Raw genomic sequence first — 24,328 nt, 5'->3', positions numbered from 1 at the left:
TTACAGACGAAGTCATTTGTTTTTTATTTCATCACACCGCCTTAGATGGCAGTTATTTTAATTTTAAAACTCATTTATCTCATTAAATATCAGTCCTATCAAAATTTCTCAAAGAGTAAAACTTATCAGAAATGATTTTTAAAGAAACTTTTGTTATGTAACATTTTTCGCAAAACTCAATAATAAGCGAGATATTTCGATTTATTTAATTCCGGCCCCCTTATAACCCCCCCTTTTAAATAACGTATTTTGAATGACATATTAGCCTGAAATCTAAGTTACAACGAACTTAATTTACATCTAATTTTCATCGAAATCCGTTCAGCCATTATCGCGTGAAAAGTTAACAAACATCCAGACAGACAGACATACAAACAAAAATTTCAAAAAAGCGATTTTCGGTTTCAGGGTGGTTAATTATATATGTTAGGTCCAATTATTTTTAGAAAATCGAAAATTACCAGAAAATTTTCGACTACAGATTTATTATTAGTATAGATTACTGCAAGGTCCAAAATGAAAAGCAGGCATTGAAAGACAAAAATAAAATCCACCGAAAGTGTTCCAAGTTCAAAAAATAGGCTGCTGTGGTCTCCAAGCTGTGAATTCTTCATCGTTTTTAGTTGTACAGCCTAATCCCTTGTGTATGTATAAGTGGTTATTACAGTGATTAAGCTATAGTGAACAGTGTCTTTTCATTCTGAATCAACATTAGTGGATGCAGTGAGAAATTACAGTGAATAGTGCCATTTCATTCTGAATCAACATCAGTGGGCACAGTGTTAAACTGAACCTAGTGAATAGCTAGTTTTATTTTCAACTAATCTCAGTGAATACAGTGACAAAGTTTAGCGACTAGGAAGACAGGAGTCCATATTATATAATTTCCAGTTGCTGATGAAATCCATTTGTATAATCCAGGTAAGATTTCCTAAATCCTGAAGTAGTAGCTATTCAGTATTGTATTAATTACTGCCTTCTATTTCCTTACAAATCTGAATTTTACAAGAGTTAATTGGGCAATTGCCAATATTCGTATATAGAAACATATAGTCCTAGGCCTAATATAATAACATATTGAAGCTTTTATAATCAGTAGTTTTCTTGTATTTTTGGTGTATATGATATATGTAGGCATATTTTTATGTTACTGAATGTACTATATGTTCATTTATGTACGTAAGGAACTTTATTATTTATTGTTTCATTGAGAATTTTGTTAAAATAATCTCATCGATGCCGTATTTATTTTAACTCATTGCAATCTACGAAATCCCTCTTCCGGCCGCCATCTTGGATGCCAGTGTCAGGTCCGGTAATATAGGAGGCCCTGGTGCTATTTGCAAATGTTGGTGTCCCTGCACAAAGCAAAATTTTTACCATATCTGGGGAGAATTTAACATTCTAAATGATCACAGTATACTGTGAACTGATCCCTTTGTTCCAATTTTAATTCCATCAGAAATCATGGAGGCTGTGTCGGAGGTAGGTGAATATAATAAAAGGCTTATTAATGATGCTATTGGAAGTTTTTTACATACATTGTATGGCAATTATTTGAAAAAGGTTTTCGCTCATTGAATTTGTTGAGATTAATCAAATTCTTCGTAATAATACGTTCCATACACATTTCATCGTATTTCTACATTTACTCCTTCTCTTTTTATAGTACTAGCAGTGGTTTTCTTTATGTAGATTTACTTACTAATATGTTAGCTTAGTTAATTGGTATATTATTATGTAAAGCACCGGCAGATTAGATGCTTTCGATCAATTTATATTGATATGTTTGCTTATAGATTAATTGAAGTTAGGTTGGATTATGAATGCCAGATGTTGAAGCCTAACTTACAATCATATTGACGCGTCATATTGATGTAGTAATAATAGTAAAATAAATATTGAAAACTCATCATCTGACCCATACCAGGGTGACCAAAAGATCCGAAAGACCAAAATTTCTATATAAGTTGCATAGTGAATATGTAAAATTACATTTTTTACTATTTTAATTATATTTAAAGCGTACATGGTGATTAAAAATTTGAACTGAATCTTCTGAAATTGGAATGACATATTTATTGATATTTGCAAAATTTAAAATAATTTTTTTTAGAATTTGTAGCCTCTGTAAATTCTGATGTTAGAGATCCTTGTGCACCAAATAATAGACCAATAACAATCCGATTGTATTCATTCATTCATTCATTCCCTGTACAATCTGTTACAGATTATAGGTTCGTCATTAGATACAAACGCAAAAAATACACACACATACACACACAAATAAGATTTCTAGTATGAATTTAATTGATTTCTAGTATGAATTTAATTTTAACACTCTTAAGTTTTCAAAGAATAGTAAAACTCCCAAAAGTCACAATAAATAACAAGATATATAATACATTTTCCGTTTACAAGACATTAAATAAATAAATTAACAGAGATTAGGTAAAAACAAGATAGTCCTACATTATTATCAATACTGTTTGGAGAAAAAAAATATATGCAACAGTAATGAAGGTAGGTATTTTGCTTTTTAGCTTTTATGCAAGAAATCAGTGATTTTGAACAGCATGGACTGGAGCAAAATAGTTTTTACCCTGGTTTTGAAACCTTCATAATTTAAATGTTTAATATCCCAGGTATCTTGTTATATAATAAGATACCTGTATGAGAAGTACTGTTGAGACTTTTGATAATAGTATGACAGTTTATATGCAAATTGTTGGCAGTTCTTGTGTTATGGTTGTGAGTTTCAGAGTTCCTTTTAAAATAGTTAAGATTCTTATGTATAAAGCAAACAGTTTCTAGGATGTAGATGCAGGGGAGTGGTAAAATATTTAATTCTTGAAAAATTTCTTTGCTGGAGTGCATATAGGAACTTGTTTTATTATTTTTATTATTTTATTTTGAAGTTTAAATATTTTTATAGCTTCAGAGGACATGCTCCAAAGCATTACACCATATGAAAGAATGGAATGTACATGGGGATAGTAAACTACTTGTACATGAGTACATGAGAGATTTTTGGAGTTGACTTTGGACATTCTGCAAATAGCGAGATTCCTCGTCCCTTATGAGGGAGTTGACGTCATTGATCAAAAGAGTGTCGTCGAACAGTGTCTTGTAAATGTCTTGCTTTTGCATTTAGTGAGATAGAATCTTCTGAGATTTGTAGATGTTGATGACTGAGCTGTTATTCGTCGTCAATGAATGTCATTAACTCGGGCGAGTTTCTTGCGGATATTAAAATACAGTAAGTTGGCTTTTCATCGAGTCTTCGACATTTTTAAATTCATAATTAATATTTTCATACTTTCGCAAAGATCTTTACCGCAGAATTAGTGAATACTTTTCAAATCTTTTGATTATTTTTTGTACTTATTCTTCGAAAATGCACATACAATTTAGCAGAGTTGTCACAAAAAATTATTGTCCTACAAACTGTGAAGAAGCTGGTGTATAATGAGGTTTGTGCTAAACCTTATTTGTCAGAAATTTATTTATAGTTTTCCCCGGTAGTATTATTATATCAGCGAATAAAATACGAGTGTATTCGTTACTGATACACGAGTAATAATGAAATAAAAGTGACTATTTTGCCGTGGACCAAATTTGTCATAAAACAGTTTATTGAGGCGTATACATTAGCTTGGATCTTTATGGTTGTTACTTAATGTTTTTTGTGTCTTCATTGTTTGCTGGAAAAAGCAAATTTTAATGCAGAACGAAACACATCATCTCTATTTTGTGCCATTCACTTATCACAATTTCATTAGCAAGACAACTGCCGCGAGAATTTCTGTGGTACAGCTGTATCACTTGCCTTTTTAAATTTATTTAGGCCTACTTCTAGTTTCTTAAGGAAGCTCTGTATGTAAGGGAGTAAGAAATAGTGGCCATTTGTGACGGTTTCAATTGGATTATATTTTATCCAAAATAACTACACATTATAAAGTTGTGGCGTCATTTATGTACAGTTAGTCACCTTGAATAATAATGCTGTACATGTTGGCTTGTAACTCAAGTGCTCCCACGTGTACCTTTATGTGCATATAATTCATCATTGCATATTACGTTTTAATTTTACCCAAATGTTTACGAGCGGAAAAAATTGTATTTCTGTCAAGCCAAAAGAAATAATGTTTTGGCAGTTACGGTATCCAAGAGATGTTGTTCAATTTGTGCCCTGCCTAAAATTGAAAGTAGCCTGAATTCAGTAGAACAGCAGAATAAAATAAAAACTAACAAAAGCAGACTATAAACAAAAAATCACGCAAAGTAATACCAGCCTGAAAACCAAGAATTACATATTCAAAATAACTCTTAATAAGTTAGTTTCCTTGGAGTATTTTGAATTTCTTGAGCAATATTTAGTTTTTAAAGCTGGTGTTGTTTTCTAATGCCAGGCGTTTGACAATAAAGTCATTTGACCTCTTGCACTCCAATATTTTTCAAAGATATTATCATGACTAGCCACTGAAGCACAGATTTTGAGGTGTTCCGAATCCATTTCTTGGTTTGAGTTGCACACTGGGCAGTTAGGGGACAGATATATTCCAATTCTATGCAGGTGTTTGGCCAAACAATCATGGCCTGTTGCCAATCTAAATGCAGCTACAGACGATTTTCGTGGTAAATCGGGAATTAACTGTGGATTTTGATGCAGAGAGTTCCATTTTTTCCCTTGTGATTGTGTTATCAAATTTTGTTTGTTGAAGTCTAAGTATGTAGCTTTAATAAATCTCTTCACAGAGTAATACGTAGATTTAGTAACAGGTCTGTAAGTAGCAGTGCTGCCCTTCTTTGCTAAAGCATCCGCATTCTCGTTTCCCAGGATTCCACAGTGGGATGGTATCCATTGGAATACAGTTCTTTTATTGAGTGATATTGAGAGAGCATTTTAGTTATTTCTGCTGTTTGAGATGAAGGTGTGTGTTTAGAGACTATTGATAGAATAGCTGCTTTGGAGTCTGACAATATAACTGCATTCTTAAATTTATTGATGTGGCATAGAAGATTCCTGAGACTTTCACTTATTGCAATGATTTCACCATCAAAACTTGTTGTTCCATATCCAAGAGATCTATAAAGTGAGAAGAGACAGCACGTAACACCTGCACCAGCACCTTGTTCCCGGGAGATCAAGGATCCGTCGGTGTATAAATGAAGCCAGTTTTGTGGAGGGTACCTAATATTATCTCTAAAGACAATTGTTTCATTATATCAGTGTTTACTTCTGATTTCAGTATTTCTTCTGTTAAATTTAGATTATATTCTATATTTAATAGAGTTAAAGGGTTTGGTTTAATTTGTCAGTTTTCTTTTAAATTCGGGATATTGATTTTCTGTTTTAATTCTTGAACGATGGATATGAAACTTTTTTGAGTTTTCAATCTACAGAGAGGACTGTATGAATGCCAATTGTTTCCTGGTAATCTGATAAGTTTTTCATATTGAATCAGTGTTTTTTCTTCTATTGTCATTTTGATGCTGTTAATATTAGTGAGGAGTTTTTAAAGTGATTGTCGGTTTAGACTAATTTTGATTTTTTCCATACTGATAAACACACCCGAAAAAATTGAATGTAGCCTGAGAAAGACAATCAGAATGCACTGACTTGTATCAAATATCATGTAAAGAAACTAAAAGCAGTGAGGAAAAAATCAACAAATTCAAAATTAATCTAATGAATCCAGACTATTTTTAGTGTTAATGTGATTTCTGATTCAGGTTATGTTTTGTTTCCTTATGCCAGTTTCAATTTGTAGATTCGGTGTGTTTTGCAATCGTTATTTCTAAATTTATTATGCTTTATTTCACATCAGGCAGTTTCCTGGAGCAACAATTTCTGGCTGATTGCCAGAAAATTGATTTTGTGTTTCAAGGAACTAACATTCTTTAAATAGATTTAAATTTGTGTTTCTAATTCTGTCAGTCTGACGAGAAGAAAATAGATCCCGAGGAGAACCAGTCAAATGACACACATGCAGACACATATCATGTAAAGAAACTAAAAGCAGTGAGAGAAAAAAATCAACAAATTCAAAACTAATCTAATGAATCCAGACTATTTTTAGTGTTAATGTGATTTCTGATTCAGGTTACGTTTTGTTTGCTTATGCCAGTTTCAATTTGTAGATTCGGTGTGTTTTGCAATCGTTATTTCTAAATTTATTATGCTTTATTTCACATCAGGCAGTTTCTGGAGCAACAATTTCTGGCTGATTGCCAGAAAATTGATTTTGTGTTTCAAGGAACTCACATTCTTTAAATAGATCTAAATTTGTGTTTTAATTCTGTCAGTCTGATGAGAAGAAAATAGATCCCGAGGAGAACCAGTCAAATGACACACATGCAGACACAACGCACTTCATTGCCCAGCCCTATGAAGAAATGGATGACGTGAAGACAGAATCAGACAAAGACCCGTTAGCAATAGAAGATAATGACGACGCACGCGAGTGTGTGCCGGAACCCCACCGCGAAGCCAGCGAGGACAAGAAGGAGCCGCAGGAAAGGGGTGATGATACAGATGCAGAAGAGAAGAAGCATTGTGCAGAGGTAAACTACTGAAATCTATTGGCTAGTTTTTGTATTCTTACCAGTGGCGGTTCCTCGGGGGGGGGGGGGGAAGGGAGGAACGTCCTCTTCACATTTTTTTTTTTTCCTTTTGAAAGTAAGTACCAAATAAAATATATGCCTTGAAATTCGAGGAAGATCCGCTAATTTTTAAGTTCTCAGCTATAAGAAAACCTCGGTTGATCGAGTTTTAAACGACGCACGCTCATGTGTTGCTAGAAATCTGAGAAAAAGATGCGAGATTGTTTGTATAGAGGAAAGTCAATCCATTCCTCCTTTACTGCAGTTAACACACATAGACAACAGCGCGCTAGCGGCCAGAGAAATAAGCAGAGTTTTAAAGCAAGTGAATGAACGGATAGGGAGGAGATTCTCCTCTGAATCAGCGCATGGGCGGGAAATATAGAAACTGACTGGTCGTGCAGCAAGCTTGCTACCGCTGCCATCTAACAATTTTGCATTCAATCAGACTATAACACATCTAGGAGGAGACACAATAAAAACAGTTTTAACGCAAAGCTATGAAAGACACCATATAAACTTTTTTTAAAATTATAAATAAATATTATTCATTGCACTTTATATAGGCTACTATTCATGGTTAGAATCTTTCAAGGATATTTGGAAGTTAAAGTTGGGTTTATATAAAACAAAGAGGAAGTAGCTAGTTCTATGTTAGTATCGCAGGTCTTTTGGCCACTGAAATTCACTTCCATTCATTGTCTACTAGACAGGGCAACAGCCACAAGACCTGACATTCTTCAAAAGCATGTGATACTGATCTTATAAAATGTACATGTGGCAACACAGACCACGTGGATGGGTGCAGTGTTCTCGCTTTCCTCAGATTATTTCTCATTCCCATTTCCGTAAAACGGTTCCGATTACGTGTTAGTAGCTGGTCTCTTCCAACACGTGTGATGCTGTAGTGTGATCGAAAAATGCTACGAGGTTGTGAATTTCCTTGTAATTGTTAATTTGTGCAATTATTCAATAATGAATGGAAGTGAAAACATATTATATTTTGTAAAATTTAGGAAACTCAGTTTACAAGAACAGATTATTACTATACAGAAGGGAAGGCCAACCCCAACACTACCTGGTCTTACATGTGTGCATGTAGGCTAATTTGTAGCAAGTTTTATTCAGGAAGGTGTCATTTCATGCTGTTAACTTCTTTCCTCCTCTTCAGAAATACGAAGGAGCCGCCACTGATTTTTACATACTATGACGGACAAAAAAATTGCTCATGTAGAATTTTTCTAAGTCGAAGAATTAGCTGCTGACCGTTCCTGCGTCAGAAGCATTGTTCACAACATTGACGCTAATTAAGGCGATGCACTACTGAAAATTATCGAATTTTGATGAATTTTACCTATATTTTTTTATATTGCGCTAAAAATGTAGTCACATGAGGAGCATTTTCGTGAAAATTTTGTCACAGTCGTCATCATAAATATACTTTTATTTAATTTGGTAGGAGGCATGTTAATGCACTAGTTTTGTGTAACCAAAACTTTAAATTTAATTATCTCAAGAAAGAAATCTTGTGCGTTTTCAACAAGTATTCATTTTATTTGTCAGTGGCTAAAGCTGGTGATGAAACTCCGGTACTTATTCATTAGCATCTCTGTTGTGACATGGAGCGTTTGAGTGGCTGTATTCAGCATAGTTTTATTGCTAGAGAATTATATATAAAGCGGTATTATTTATTTTATTAATGTTTGATCATTGAGAAAATTATATTTTTCTTGCTACAGATGAACAAATTAGAATTTGACATTACTATTGTTCCACTGCACAATATGCTGTGTTACCTTTAAGGTAAAATTAGATTAAAAAATTATTTTTATGCTCGACCATGCCGAAATGTAGTAATTATACACCTGGTAGCAGACCTTTAATGCATGTCATTAAAGTACACCTACTCATTAAAGGTCAGGTCTTTTAGCCAATGACGACTCAGGTTACAACTGTTCAGCCAATGACAGGTCAGCTTTCTCCCGTTATAAAACCGCAAGTATCGATTATTCTCGGATATGCAATCGAAAGAGAATTAGCGAAAAGTCACGGAGGCTGGAAATCCAATACTGTCGCAGAAGGTTATGTTCTGTTACTATAATAATTAGCGTTAATTGTAAATAATATTCAAATAAATTCAATTTGTCATCTCGTTTTTCAATGTCTAATTTAATGTCAGTGTTATCTCTGTAGGTTCTTATGGCGTAGCAAGGTCAATGTGGACATCTGTTCCTCGGAAAAAATCAATACTTTCGCGTCTGCGCACATCTCACAACATACGGGATATTGCTCAAAAATTAATAATATCAAGTTAGAAATATGGTCGAGCATAAAAAGTCGTATGAAACTCGCCTATAATGGTAATTAAGACGCTTGTATGAAAATTATGAAACTCGCTTGCGCTCGTTTCATAAATATCCATACTCACTTCTTAATTACCTTCATTATAGGCTCGTTGCATAATGTACTATTTAGTAACAGGATTTTCACTAAGAAAATTTAAAAATAATAAAGGAAACAAAATACGTTTACATAAAGATTATTGTTATTTATGAGATAAAATTGAAATTTGCAATGTGTGATTATGATGCTAATAGGCATATTCAACTTTGTAGCTAAAAAATGTGAATTTTTAGAAATTTGAGTAGCACATCGTCTTAAAATATTGAAATGGAAGGGATAAGAAAAGCTTGCATCCATTGTTGTGGTGGGTTTCATGTTGCTTTAAACATTATCAATTGATTTAAGGTGATGCAAGACCCACATTCTTTAAACATACATTTTAGGGACATGCGGAGCAGCTGTCGAACACAGCAAAGTCTTGTGATGTGGTTCATTAGTTTGTAGACTTCAGTTCATCAACAGTTGTTTGTGCTTGGGTTTCGTAATCGCATTATAAACTGCGTCCCAAAAGTCGTGGTGGGTTTCAGAGGGTTATGTTTTTTGAATGAATAGAGCTAGAAATGTAATATTGGTGCCAGATGAAAATAAAACTCTCAAAGTTTTTCGTCTGTAAGTTTGAGGCACTGAAGGAAACAAAAGACAGTTACAATCGAACAAATGCAATAACTTTCATTGTTACAATTAATTATACAATATGAAAGTTCAAAGAAAAGTGCAATGTGTTTTGCAGCTGGCAAATTTGAATCTGTGAAATGATAGAAGCCATCCAAAGAGCATTTCTAAAGAGTCCAAAGAAATCAGTTCGTAAATGTATCCTAGAATTAGGACTTCTGAAAATACCAGTTTGTAGAGCTTTAAGGAAACGTCCTCATCTGTTCCTTATAAACTTCAGTTGTTACATGCACTTCATCCAGGTGATTATTACGAAACATGAGTTTGCTGTGGATGTGCTTAATGAAATTAACTATGATTTTGGCTTCTACCATTTCATCATTTGTTGTTGGTCTTCCCGTATTATTTTTCTCCGATACACTTCCAGTCTGTTTTAATTGTCTACCCAATGACGAATGTTATTCTCGTGTGGTGATTCTTCGTTAAATACCCAATGAAATTCACTCGTACGTGAGTCACAGATTCAAATTTTGCCAGCCACAAAACACATTCCACTTTTCTTTGGAGATTTATCTTGTATAATGAGTTGTGGCAAAAAATTTATTGCATTTTTTTTATTTGTTACCATTGTTTGTTTCCTTCAATACCTATAACTTATAGACGAAAAACTCTGAGAGTTTTATTTTCATCTGACAGCAGTATTACATTTGTACCTCTGTTCATGCAAAAAATATAACCCTCTGAAACCCCACCATGACTTGTGGGGCGCAGTGTATACTTCTAACATTCTTGAAACAGTGAGGTTTGAGGAATTTATGTGTTATCAATACCAAAGGCAATTTATTGCAGCTGTCCATAGGCAGAGAGAGAACTATTTCTTTGGGAAGGCAAAGCAAAACCATAGAATCTAATGGGGTTGTGGAGGACATCATTTACCTCCTCCCCCATTATAGGTTGACCATGGTACAGTATATCGGAATATGATTATTGAATAAAGATATTCTTAGGGGGCATGTTTCTTACAGTGTTACATCCATATCCCTGATCTTTCAGACTGAGTTATTTAGAGCTTGAACTGTAGGTCTACTTACTTACTTACTTACATACTTATTGGCATTTAAAGAACCCGGAGGTTCATTGCCGCCCTCACATAAGCCCGCCATTGATCCCTATCCTGAGCAAGATTAATCCAGTCTCTAGCATCATATCCCACCTCCCTCAAATCCATTTTAATATTATCTTCCCATCTACGTCTCGGCCTCCCCAAAGGTCTTTTTCCTGCCGGCCTCCCAACCAACACTCTATATGCATTTCTGGATTCGCCCATACGTGCTACATGCCCTGCCCATCTCAAGCGTCTGGATTTAATGTTCCTTATTATGTCAGGTGAAGAATACAATGCGTGCAGTTCTGCGTTGTGTAACTTTCTCCATTCTCCTGTAACTTCATCCCTCTTAGCCCCAAATATTTTCCTAAGAACCTTATTCTCAAACACCCTTAATCTCCATTCCTCTCTCAAAGTGAGAGTCCAAGTTTCACAACCATTAAGAATAACCGGTAATATAACTGTTTTATAAATTCTAACTTTCAGATTTTTTGACAGCAGACTGGATGACAAAAGCTTCTCAACCGAATAATAACAGGCATTTCCCATATTTATTCTGTGTTTAATTTCCTCCCGAGTGTCATTTATATTTGTTACTGTTGCTCCAAGATATTTGAATTTTTCCACCTCTTCGAAGGATAAATCTCCAATTTTTGTATTTCCATTTCGTACAATATTCTGGTCTGTAGGTCTACTACAAATTATAATAGGGCATAACTTAAAACAAACTTCCTCTTTTCTCTCTCGTACAGAAACACATGTATGCATCAATAAAACTACGTAACAGTGCTAACAGAAACTTTATGTGAAGCTTACCTTCCTGAAGATATCATATGAAATGTAAACTCTAATTATTTTATTTAATCTCATATTTAAGTTTACACATTATACTGGGATCACTTTTCTTTTTTCTGCATTGTTGTGCAGTATGTTATTCATATTTCTCCAAGTGGCGGCCTGAAAACCTGCAGAGTTGTAACACAGGAGTACAGGCTGTTACAAAAGAAACATTACAGTGCTTCCATTCCTCAAATGAGGTATAGGAGTTCTTATACATTTAGAAATTTAAAATAAATATTATAGTCCAGACGCATGATCTGAAGACATTAATTCATCAATTTAAGCACAGAAACTTAAAAAGATCTTTTGAATTCAATACAATAACAGAAAAAAAAAAGTGGTCAGACAAGTTCGGGGTGGCAGTGCCGTCCCATGCCCCCCTCCCCATAACTCCGCCTATGCAGCTATCCGATTTTGCAGCAATAAATAATGTTTTCACTGACATGGAATGTAATACTGGCAATCAGACAACCAAACACTTTCCACAGAGCCTTGCAGGTATAAGGGCTGAATTCCATTTTTTTGTATTCACCAAACACGAACTCAAACATGCCCTCCACAGGGAGGCTGCAGGTGTTAATGATAAACTGAGAACTCCAGGCTGATTTTCTCAATGCGGGCGCTCTTTACGTTATCTGACGTGCATTTTGCTGTAACTCATGTGAACAGGTTGTTAGGTCTTGATGATTTCAGTGCGGGCGACCTTTTTTTCCACTATGGTACAATTAAAATGCTTTTAATTTTAAGAATTTTCAGATTACAAAAGAGGGTATGTTAAATGGATGGACGAAGATATTAAGTGGTGAATTACGTCTGTAGGGACCGAGCGCATAATATAGGATATAATATTCGGGTTTCGTTCTCTATATATGGTATATACTGTACTGTACGTATGTATATTTCTTACATACAAAATAAAAAATAGAAAAGAAGATAGGTATGGGATTCGAACCCTAACACACATAATGTATCATGTGGCATCTTCATGCTGTACCATGGAATTGATGCATGTAGAGTGTTTCAAAAGTGATGGTAAGAAATTTAAGGATGAAAAGTAAAAAAGAAGAGATACAAGAAAGTTCTAGTAAATATGGGTCTGCAAATTATCTGTTTACGAGATAATAGCGGGGGGGGGGGGGGTTCTTTTTTTTTTTTTTTTTGGCTGTTTGGGGGCGCCAGTGAATCGAGCACCTGGATAAAGCGGCAGCATTCATGCTTCGTACGGAAGCCGCACTCTCCCCACCCCATTTTCTTCTAAGTCGGGACGATATCCAAACAGACGATATGGTGAACTGTGAATAGGTAGAGGAGGATCTGCACCTAGATCACTGGATTTAAATCCTTTGGATGCTTGCCGCTGAGTTTTTTTTTTTAAATTCCCCTTTTTATTCAGTATGCTCCATTGCAGTAATGCAATACTACACACATTTGTTGCTACACTGTTTTTACATTCTGTCTGAACTTAAAACAAAAACTAATAGTAAACTGTTTACAATATTTACAAGGATGTGAAGTCAGCTGACTGAATACAGTTTATGGATTATTTAAAATTATTAATACTAATACTATTTTAACTGGAGTAGTATTTTCACTATTTACAATATAATACACTGCCGTGAAGTCTATTGGCTTAATGAAGGTCTTGAATTGCTTATAATTATTTTAACATATCTAACTACTACTACTACTGAATACTAATACTAATACTAATTTTAAGTAGAGTAGTTTTTTTCACTATTTACAATATTTACAGTGATGTGAAATCTATTGACTGAACAAAGTTTCTGAATTCTTTACAATGTTTTAATAATAGTTTCTCATGTGACACTGGCCATCTATCTTGATATCTATACATTTCCTTCTTCAGTATATCTCTTTGTTTATTCAATTTGACACACGAGTATATCAGGTGATCTACTGTTTGTGCATCTTGAAGGCATGAACACGTTGAGTCGAAACGGTGCAGGTATGCCTTGGTTTTTCCATGGCCTGAGATCATGGCGGTTACTTCTGCTGTCAGCGTGATATTTTGTTTCATCCTCTGACGTACAGACGGGAAGAACTTCTTACATATAGCTCCTTTAAGTGTGTTTTTCCAGTCGTTCTCCCATTCGTTGAACCCTTCTTCTATTTCCGTTAAAATTGTGGTCTTAGGTTTCCTGTTGTATGCCACTTCAAGGCCATCTTCTGTTGCTGCCTCTTTTGCTGTTTTATCTGCGAGTTCATTGCCCTCTATTGCTACATGATTTAGGCTTGTGATGTTTTCACGTATTATCTCGATTATATTATTATGGTTTGAGGAGTTTTTTAGAAGAGCCAGTGTTACTTGGCTGTCCGTGAATATAGCTATATTCTTCTGCACAAGTTCAATCTGCTCACTATTGATGAGCTGTAATGCACTTAATATCACTAACTGCTCAGCTTGATTGTTGGAGCATGCTTCATGTAATCTTCTCTTTACTTTATATATTACTGAGCCCTGTTTGTATATCACTGCAGCGGCACCAACCTTCCCTTGATACTTGCTGCCATCCGTGAATATCTCTACAGCATTAGGCGTGTTACGATCGATGCCTCTGAAGTTATGCAAAAACTTAATTAACACAAGAGACATCACCACACCTGAAGAATTGCAACATCGGATTGTAGATGCCTTCCAGCAAATGAAGAATGACCCAGGATTGCTCGAGCACATTCTTGGGTCTTTGCGGAGAAGGCTAGACAGATGCATTCAAGTGCATGGCCAGCATTTTGAACACCTGCTGTAAAATTCTTCAGTTAACATGTTCATACTGTGCTGTACCTTGTCAATGTTCCGAAATTTGTGGACCAAACCACAGATTTATACCTATTGTAATCGAAAGTGTCCATAATCTTTAATTTTGCTATCAAATTAAATAAAATTTCCGCGGCTTTTGTTGGAATTAGTAGTTAGTATTCAGCGGACCTAACCTGCACAAAATGGCATTATCTCGTAGACAATTAATTTGCAGACCCACGTTTACTAGAACTTTTTTTTTTCGATTTTATTTCTCCTCCATACACTTTTTACTATCACTTCTGAAACGCTCTGTATATATCTGTCATCAGCCTGATACGCAGTTTGCCATACCTCATGTGGACTGCTCATTAGGTGTCAATTTCGTCACAGGTAATCTTTCTTCCACCACCTTACAAATATGTGACTTGAATTGAAAGTCTGTGATTTTTGTATTAGTTGGCACCAAGTTAGACTTTCAGGAACTACACTTACGTGGTCCTCACTATAGCTTGGTCAACACGCTGATCCACAGCTATGCTCGGACAAGGGTTCGATTCCTGCTTAGTCTGATTGGCTGGTTGAATATTTCCGATGGTTTCCCCAAACGCTAAGGCGAATGTCAGGTAATCCTCGGCCTCATCTCTCCAAATACCATCTCACTAGCATCAGCTTCATCGTCTCTAAATAAGGTAATAGTTATATAGCATCGTTAAATAACCAGCTAAGAAAGGAAAACGGGAAGTAGGCTGGTAATTCACGGTGTTATGTTTTCAGGAGGAAGAGGACTTAATGAGACCACATGTGGTTCACATAAAGGTGGAGTGTGTGGACCCAAGCTATGATATGACGCCAGAGGTTAAATGTGAAGAAGAAAATCCAGCTTCACCTTCATTTTCTGTGGTGAAGTGTGAGCCTGAGGTGAGTGGACCTTTCTGCAGAATCTTATCGACAGTTTAGGCTCTGAGGTTGGGCCCAGAACATGCCTTCTCTTCCCCTCTACCAGGGGATTACAACTACAATATTAAGAATATAATTACAATTATAATTACAATTAATATTGAATTTACAAATACAATAAAAATCAAAGTACTAAAAGATTAACAGACTAATAAAAGCTAGACAGTTCATTGTAAAAATTAAGAAGAGAGAAAATTTTTTTTTTTTAATTAACTAAGTACAAACTAAACCTACTCTACGCAGTAAGAAAATGCTTAATAAGTTTGCTTTTGAACGCTACTAAATTCCGACAGTCTCTGATGTCACTGGGTAGGATATTCCACAAGCGCGAGAGCGAGATTGTGTATGATGATGAATACGATGATGTCTTATGTGTTGGTATGGCTAGTATGCGGCTATTTTGCGTGCGTGTGAAGAGATTATGATATGATGACAGGTAACTGAAACGGGAGGCAAGGTAGGTAGGTGTAGAAGTGTGAAGGACTTGGAAAAGGAGAACAAGGGAATGAAAATTTCTACGTTTGTTAAGCCGTAGCCAGTTTAGAGTTTGGAAGGATGGGGTAATGTGGTCAGCACGACGAAGCGAACACAAGAATTATGAACACGTTGTAATCTTTGCAACTGGTTGACATTGAGGTCGGTCATATATGTCACATCAGACTTTTTATGTAATATCAAAGTGCGAAATATATATATACATAAAAATGTAGTAAATATCGGGGATATACGTAATATTAATGAAATATGTATTTTAAAATCGTTATTTATTAATGCGTTAAATTCACAAAAATGTCGTTACAATTTAACTGGTCAGTTGAAGTGGCAGGATGCAGCCTTCAAAGTGACTTGCCACTGCCACTCTATTGTATAGCTTGCTAATACAATTCGTCTCTGCCACAATCTGTGCTTTTCTTGTTCCTTAAGATTTTCTAGAAAAATATTTTTGTGTAGCACACACAATGGTATTTCGACACCCGACCCAGATCCCTCGCTAATAGTGTACTTTCAATTGGTAACAAAGTTAAATGACCGGCACACCTGACCATCCCAGATTCTGAGAAAGCATTAGTGCAATTGTATAGAGTTGAGGCACTCTGAACGAGACAAAGGGTTGGAACCCCCACTTTAATGGAAGGCAGATGATGAAGAACTATGGTACTTTGTAATTTATGAGAAACAAATTGTGTGTTTGTTGATATATCATCAGCAGTGTTTTATAGAACAATACTTTTAACTTCAGAGGTTATTCATGTCAAAATACAGTGTGGGTGATAAATGGGGGATAAAATTGAGTATGAGAAGGTGAGAAGGTTCCAGTGAGAAGGTTCTTTTATATATCTTTAATTTACAACGCAAAATCCATGGAAACCCACAGCTTTCCTTCTGTCCCGAAGGAATCCATGTTACGAATTTTATCAACGTCAAAATCCATCCCCCAAAGAGGATTTGAACCCACAAAACTTTGGCTCATTTGCCAGTGTGGTGACTTATGGACCACGAAGGATAAATATCAAATTTTAGTCAGCTAGTTTGAATAGTTATCTTTCAAGTAACTATTCTGGGTTTTTATAGCACGCGACACTGAACGTTTTTTGATGAAGAAATTGGGAAAATTGTCTAATTTTCTGACGGAAGGTAATTTGGAAAGTGAAGAATTCATGCAGGACGTCAGTTGATTTGAAATCATATTAGAAAATAACTAAAAATTGGAAAGAATTGATTCGGTGGGGGTAACCTAAACGTGATTATTTAACACGTGAAATAAAGAGGTAAAACACTTCAAACTTAACCTGAAACGCACATTTCACTTCACTTACTAAATGCAAGGCACGCCAAAAGCCTGAATTAACCTGACCTGCCACATATTCATATATGCAAGGTATACAGAAAGTTTTAACTAACCTAACCTGTCACAGATTCTCGCACCGTAGTACTTAAAAAATGCAAGTTGGAAGTTTGAGTGTCGCATGCTATAGAAAAGCCACTACTTCGTTTGAAACACGTTTTGTATTGAATGTTGTCAGCAGGAAGCATCATGCGTAGTGCATGCAGTGAAGGAGGAGCCAAATCTGGAAGACTGGGCTGACGGAGAAGAGATTCTGGGTAAAAGGTGAGTGTAGTGTGTGGTCTTCAGTTGGGTTTTCTTTTGAATGAAAGAAATGTAGGATATTAATTTTCATCTTGGAGCAACAGTAACAAATATAAATGACACTTGGGAGGAAATTAAAGACAGACTAAATATGGGAAATGCGTGTTGTTATTTGGTTGAGAAGTTTTTATCATCCAGTCTGCTGTCAAAAAGTCTGAAAGTTAGAATTTATAAAACAATTATATTACCGCTTGTTCTGTATGGTAGTGAAACTGGGACTCTCACTTTGAGAGAGGAACAGAGATTAAGGGTGTTTGAGAATAAGGTTCTTAGGAAAATATTTGGGTCTAAGAGGGCTGAAGTTACAGGAGAATGGAGAAAGTTACACAACACAGAGCTGCACGCATTGTATACTTCACCTGACATAATTAGGAACATAAAATCCAGACGTTTGAGATGGGCAGGACATGTAGCACGTATGGACGAATCCAGAAATGCATATAGAGTGTTAGTTGGGAGGCCGGAGGGAAAAAGACCTTTGGGGAGGCCGAGACGTAGATGGGAAGATAATATTAAAATGGATTTGAGGGAGGTGGGATATGATGATAGAGAATGGATTAATCTTGCTCAGGATAGGGACCAATGGCAGGCTTATGTGAGGGCGGGAATGAACCTCCGGGTTCCTTAAAAGCCAATAAGTAAGTAAGTATGTGAACACGTATCTGAAGCCCTTCCTATCTTTAAGACACTTCTTTAAAGTAACATGTTATATATTTTCAAGATCTTAATCGGAAATTTGCTTTTTTCTAAACACATGAATTAAATACGACAAATGAATTAGCCAGGAAACAAGTAAGGACTGTCAAATGTCTATCCCCTCACTAATCACATAAAATGTTTTCCCTTCTTTCTGCTATTGCATTTATTTCCTTTGGTCATCTTGTATTCCCGTGTTTTCCTTGTAGAAACCTTCTACTGCTTATATTCCTTTTGATCTTGTATTCCTGTAACATTCGCAATCACATTTACTGGCGATTGTAATGAGTCCAAAATTAATAATTTGTGTAACAGATACTTGAATTTGTAACATAAATATAATAATAATAATAATAATAATAATAATAATAATAATAATAATATATTTATTTATTTCGAATATTAATGTGGAAAACAACAGCACAAAGCCAATTACAGTTTAGCACAAGATACAAACAAAACAACAAATGATTATGAGAATGAATGACAGGAAATGGCAGTGAGATGAAATACAATCAATATAATGGTCAACATTAACCATTCACCAAATACAACAAATAAATGGCATTATCTAACAAATAATAAAAGATATTAAATAACAAGTAAGGATATATCATGCATAAGTAAAATCAAATCTGATTTTGCAAATTAGCACTTTTAATACACCTGGCTATTGGAGAAAGGGATTTAAATAATTTAGTGAAGAAAATTCTTTCACCACGAAAACCTTACACGGGAATTCTAAGGTAGGTGTTATGTATAAAAGAATCACAATCAATGACACTGTTAATAGCATTATTAAAGAAAGTGTAATCAATATCCTGACGTCTCGAATACAGACTGGTACAGTTAAAATATTTACTAGACAGTTCATAGTTTAAAGAAGAGGAGTTGGGTACGAATCTGAACGCACAAAGAGATATTTTTATTTTTATTTTATGACGCTGTATCAACATCTAGGTTATTTAGCGTCCGAATGAAATGAAGGTGAAAATGCCAGTGAAATGAGTCCGGGGTCCAGCACCGAAAGTTACCCAGCATTTGCTTGATTTGGATTGAGGGAAAACCCCGCAAAAACCTCAACCAGGTAACTTGCCCCGACTGGGAATCGAACCTGGGCCACCTGGTTTCGCGGTCAGACGCGCTGACTGTTACTCCACAGGTGTGGACACAAAGAGATAATAATAATAGTAATAAAGTTTTAACCCACTTAATTTCTTAGAGTCTGTACAATGCATCTGCTTTGGGACAGCTATTTTAGAAATGTGCACTATAAGCACATTGAAGAATATTAACCCCTGGTGTGTAAAAACAGTAGTGGAAAAATGAGGAACCTAAAATATTCCTAAATTAGTCGTTAGAATGCTGTAAAACTTGCATTAAATTGTGGTGGCAACTTTTTGCTCATAACTGCCACAGCAATCCAGTGGCGAGAGTGCTGGACTCATAATCCTGTGGACCAGGTTCGATCTCTGGTTTAGTCCTCATTTATGCTGGGAGACCCTGTGGTTCAGGCAACAGAGGGGTTTTTTCTGGGAGCTCCGGTTCCTTCTAGGTTGCACCCTGGACAATGATTGCCCGTTAACAGGGCTTCATATGCGTGAATGACGAACAGTCAGTACCTGCTAGTAGTTAAAAAGAATTGTGCAGTTGCAATGTAATGATGAACGAATATAATGATAATTTTTTCCCATGTTTTCACGTACAGGTCTCAGTTCCATTATTAACACAGATTAGCTCTGTAAAATGTATAAATTTCATACTTTGCGAAAAATATACGAAAGCAACAATAGGAAGAGCGGGCATTGCTGCACTGCGTCTAAGTATTACTTGAAATACAAACACTTTGTATTGCTTATAATAGACGTATATACTAGTTTGTTGTATTTCCAGTAACAAATAAATGGAATAGATGTACCATATTTGTCTGCGTATAAGACACCCTTCTCTTTTCTCTGAAAATAGGTTTGGAAAACAGAAAACAGAGTGTGACTTATTTGCTGATATTACTGCCATTTCTCAAAATTTTCTCTGTTCCGAGTTGAACTCTACAGCCATTCCTTGTGGTGCTTGAGAGCATTCCAGTTACAGAGAGTTCAGTGGGTGGGCATCCGCTGTTATTCATGATCACATCCTGTTTGTTTAAACTTCCCCATTTTTGTCGCGATTGTTGTGATTGCTGATAAATTTCTGCTGTTAATCGTCCGTATAGGTCAGTTTCTATCTTATCCTTTTCCAATTCACTGCGGGCTAAAGCAGGGAGATGCACTATCACCTTTACTTTTTAACTTCGCTTTAGAATATGCCATTAGGAAAGTTCAGGATTACAGGCAGGGTTTGGAATTGAACGGGTTACATCAGCTTCTTGTCTATGCGGATGACGTGAATATGTTAGGAGAAAATCCACAAACGATTAGGAAAAACGCGGAAATTTTACTTGAAGCAAGTAAAGCGATCGGTTTAGAAGTAAATCCCGAAAAGACAAAGTATTTGATTATGTCTCGTGACCAGAATATTGTACGAAATGGAAATATAAATATTGGAGATTTATCCTTCGAAGAGGTGGAAAAATTCAAATATCTTGGAGCAACAGTAACAAATATAAATGACACTCGGGAGGAAATTAAACGCAGAATAAATATGGGAAATGCCTGTTATTATTCGGTTGAGAAGCTCTTATCATCCAGTCTGCTGTCCAAAAATCTGAAAGTTAGAATTTATAAAACAGTTATATTACCGGTTCTTCTATATGGCTGTGAAACTTGGACTCTCACTCTGAGAGAGGAACATAGGTTAAAGGTGTTTGAGAATAAGGTGCTAAGGAAAATATTTGGGGCTAAGCGGGATGAAGTTACAGGAGAATAGAGAAAGTTACACAACACAGGACTGCACGCATTGTATTCTTCACCTGACATAATTAGGAACTTGAAATCCAGACGTTTGAGATGGGCAGGGCATGTAGCACGTATGGGCGAATCCAGAAATGCATATAGAGTGTTAGTTGGGAGACCGGAGGGAAAAAGACCTTTAGGGAGGCCGAGACGTAGATGGGAGGATAATATTAAAATGGATTTGAGGGAGGTGGGGTATGATGATAGAGACTGGCTTAATCTTGCACAGGATAGGGACCGATGGCGGGCTTATGTGAGGGCGGCAATGAACCTTCGGGTTCCTTAAAAGCCATTTGTAAGTAAGTAAGTAATCGTCTTTCATATCTTTTTAAATTATGACTGCAGAAATGTCGACATTGCGACAGTATTGTGATTGGGTATGCTAAGTAACATTGTAACAGGGCTGCAGAAAGACATTTTGGGCCACCCCAACTGAGAAAATATAGAAACTTGGCGGAATCAGGGAGAACAACTCATAGTAAACATAATCACTGCGAAATGCATTGTGGTACTCCTTCCTAGTCAGGTGTTGTATTTCTTGAAAGTACACCTGTTTATTACTTTTTGTTTATATTACAGTAAATTTATTAAGCGAGAAAGTGGTTTTCGTGAAATATGTGTACCAAAAAGGGGGTGCGTCTTATAAGCGATCAAACACAATACTAAAGTTATTTTATACACGATAAAAAATACATAAATTTATTTTAGTTATATTACAAAGAGGGGAATGTCCTAATATAATATAATATTGTTTTATTAATCCAGTCTAATTGACATATCACAAATATAAAAGTCAATGACACTTACCCTTGTAAGTGATCATTGTGTACTATACAAATATAATAAAATTAAAAATTAAGCAAACGTTTTGGCCCTTCGGGCATCAGGCTTTTTTACATACAATATCTTGTACATCTTGTCTCATATTGTGAAATGAATGATTAATCACAACCTTTTTAATAATGAAAATAATAAGTATTTAAAATTGACTAATGGTAATTAACAATCTAAAATAAATGTACAGATATGAAAATTTAATACATAATAATAATATAAAATTGTGGCTGCACTGTTGTGTTGTGTTTAAATTATAACATCATAAAACTGTGAGCTTGATACAAACATTTCATCCCTCTCATTACTTGTTATGGTGAAATCAATATTGAAGATCGTGTGTACTGGTTATCTGTGTTGACATTTACATTGAGACGATTTTTGAGACTGGGTTTTATGATGAAATGCGGTTGACTTAGCTATGATGATCTGGCAGCATAAAACCCAGTTACACCTGTTTATTAATTTTTGTTTGAATCACAGTAAATTTATTAAGAGATAAAATATGTGTACAAAAAAGGGTGCGTCTTATATGCGATCAAATACGATACTTCTGTTATTTTATACACACTGAAAAATACATAAATTTATTTTGGTAATATTACAAGCCGGAGGATGTCCGTTAGGAAGATGCCTATGCAATCTATAGCAGACAGAAGGATAAAACTTAGCAGTAGATGTTAATAAAGTGTAATTTGATATGGAAATAAGTCGAGCTGACCTGCTGTCTGTCTTGGTTGCAGCGCTGATATCAGCCATGGCAACGGAGGAAGCGTTCACAAGTGCAACGTGTGTGCCAGGAGTTTCGTGTGCGTGGAAGACCTCAGAAGTCACGCCTGCTCGCTTACACACGAGGAGGATTTCGATTACGACGTGTTCGGCAAGTGCTTCCCGGAATCGGACGGCTACAGCAGCCAAGTGGCGCCACCCACGCCCGACAGTCGTTTCAAATGCCACGTTTGCGACAAATGCTTTCCCAGCAAGGTGCACCTCAAGATTCACGGCCGGGACCACAGGGACGAGGTCGTCTTCAAGTGCACGGACTGCGGCAAGTGCTTGTCCAATTCCAAGAGCCTTAAGGTTCACAAGCGCCGCCACACGGGGGAGAAGCCCTTCAAGTGTCAAGAATGCGGGATGTGTTTCTCGCAGTCGGGGAGCCTGAAGAGACACGTGCGCCTCCACACGGGCGACATGTTCTTCAAGTGCGACGTCTGCGGGAAGTGCTACAAGCACTCCGAGAGCCTGCAGAAGCACGTGCGCGTCCACGCGGAACACAAGACCGACCCCCTCGGCGACGGGAAGGCCGATGTCGCCCCACCCCAAAGGAGCGGACCGAAATCGAAATGCGAAGAGTGCGGGAAATGCTTCTCCAGTGCCAGCAGTCTAGTGATTCACATACGCAAACACACCGGCGAGAGGCCTTTCAAATGCGACGTTTGCGGGAAATGCTTCTCCAGTTCCGGAAGCCTCATAATTCACGCCCGGCAACACACGGGCGAAAAACCTTTCAAATGCGATGTGTGCGGCAAGTCTTTTTCCCGCGCCGCTAGGCTCAACAAGCATTCTCTGCTGCACACGGGCGATAAACCTTTCAAATGCGATGTATGCGGCAGGTGCTACACGGAGTCGAAAAGTCTGAAGATCCATGCCCTCCAACACACAGGCGAAAAACCTTTCAAATGTGACGTGTGCGGGAAATCTTTCTCGTATTTGGCGAGTTTCAACATCCACGTACGCGAGCACACGGGCGAGAAGCCTTTCCAATGCGATGTTTGCGGGAAATGTTTTTCGCGTGCGGTGAGACTCCAGATTCACGCGCGCTTGCACACCGGGGACAAGCCGTTCAAATGTAATATCTGCGGCAAGTCTTACACGGATTCCGGGAATTTGAATTATCATGCGCGCCAACATACGGGCGACAAGCCTTTCAAATGCGACGTCTGTGGGAAATGTTTCCCGCATGCCGCTAGTCTGAAAAGACACGTGCGCATCCACGAGAACAAGTAAACGCTTATAGTTTAGATTTTTTTTTAAAACAACACACATAAACAACAACTGGTTTTGACATAAACAGGTAAAACTTCTTATAAATGATTTGAAATGAAATATGAATTAAGTATGTTGTACATATAATAATACTAAACTGTCCCCCATTGAGGGTAGCCCTTATGGACTCGTATATCCTCAAAAAAATTATTATACATATGTAAACATGGATATTAAATTTTAAAAAAGGGAAACAAAGAAAAGGGCGTGAAACATTACAATTGCTATTAATGTGGCACCATGTGATTAATTAGGATTTGGCAGGATTTTTTTAACACAATTATCACGATGTCATCCCTCAGAGATGTTGGTAGAGCAAACTGCCGTCGAAATTCTTCGAAAAAAAGCTGGTATAGTCCCTCGAGCACCTATGAGCAAGCCGAATACCTCAACGTGAATTAAGGCATATTTCAGCTTGAAATAGTTGA

At 36.4% G+C, this 24,328-nt stretch overlaps 1 protein-coding gene across 4 annotated transcripts in view; it reads left to right on the top strand.

Moving 5' to 3' along the window:
- Positions 1–23,895, top strand: part of LOC138691879 (zinc finger protein ZFP2-like) — a 59,034-nt gene extending 35,139 nt beyond the window's left edge. For 2 of the 4 annotated variants that reach the window (XM_069814448.1, XM_069814445.1), the window contains exons 2-5: positions 6,310–6,567; positions 15,102–15,245; positions 17,309–17,394; positions 22,598–23,895. In XM_069814448.1, the coding sequence (XP_069670549.1) occupies positions 6,400–6,567; positions 15,102–15,245; positions 17,309–17,394; positions 22,598–23,861 (1,662 nt within the window). In that variant the 5' untranslated portion in view covers positions 6,310–6,399 and the 3' untranslated portion in view covers positions 23,862–23,895. Of the gene's footprint in view, positions 1–1,310; positions 1,486–6,309; positions 6,568–15,101; positions 15,246–17,308; positions 17,395–22,597 lie in introns of those variants that run through there. The other 2 variants (XM_069814447.1, XM_069814446.1) reach the window with 2 other exon arrangements.
- The last annotated feature ends 433 nt before the right edge of the window (positions 23,896–24,328 follow it).

This window comes from Periplaneta americana, chromosome 16 (genome assembly GCF_040183065.1).
Source record: "Periplaneta americana isolate PAMFEO1 chromosome 16, P.americana_PAMFEO1_priV1, whole genome shotgun sequence".
NCBI classification, from domain to species: domain Eukaryota; kingdom Metazoa; phylum Arthropoda; class Insecta; order Blattodea; family Blattidae; genus Periplaneta; species Periplaneta americana.
The sequence above is the reverse complement of the archived record's forward strand: the minus strand, read 5'-3'. Positions and strand labels throughout refer to the sequence as shown.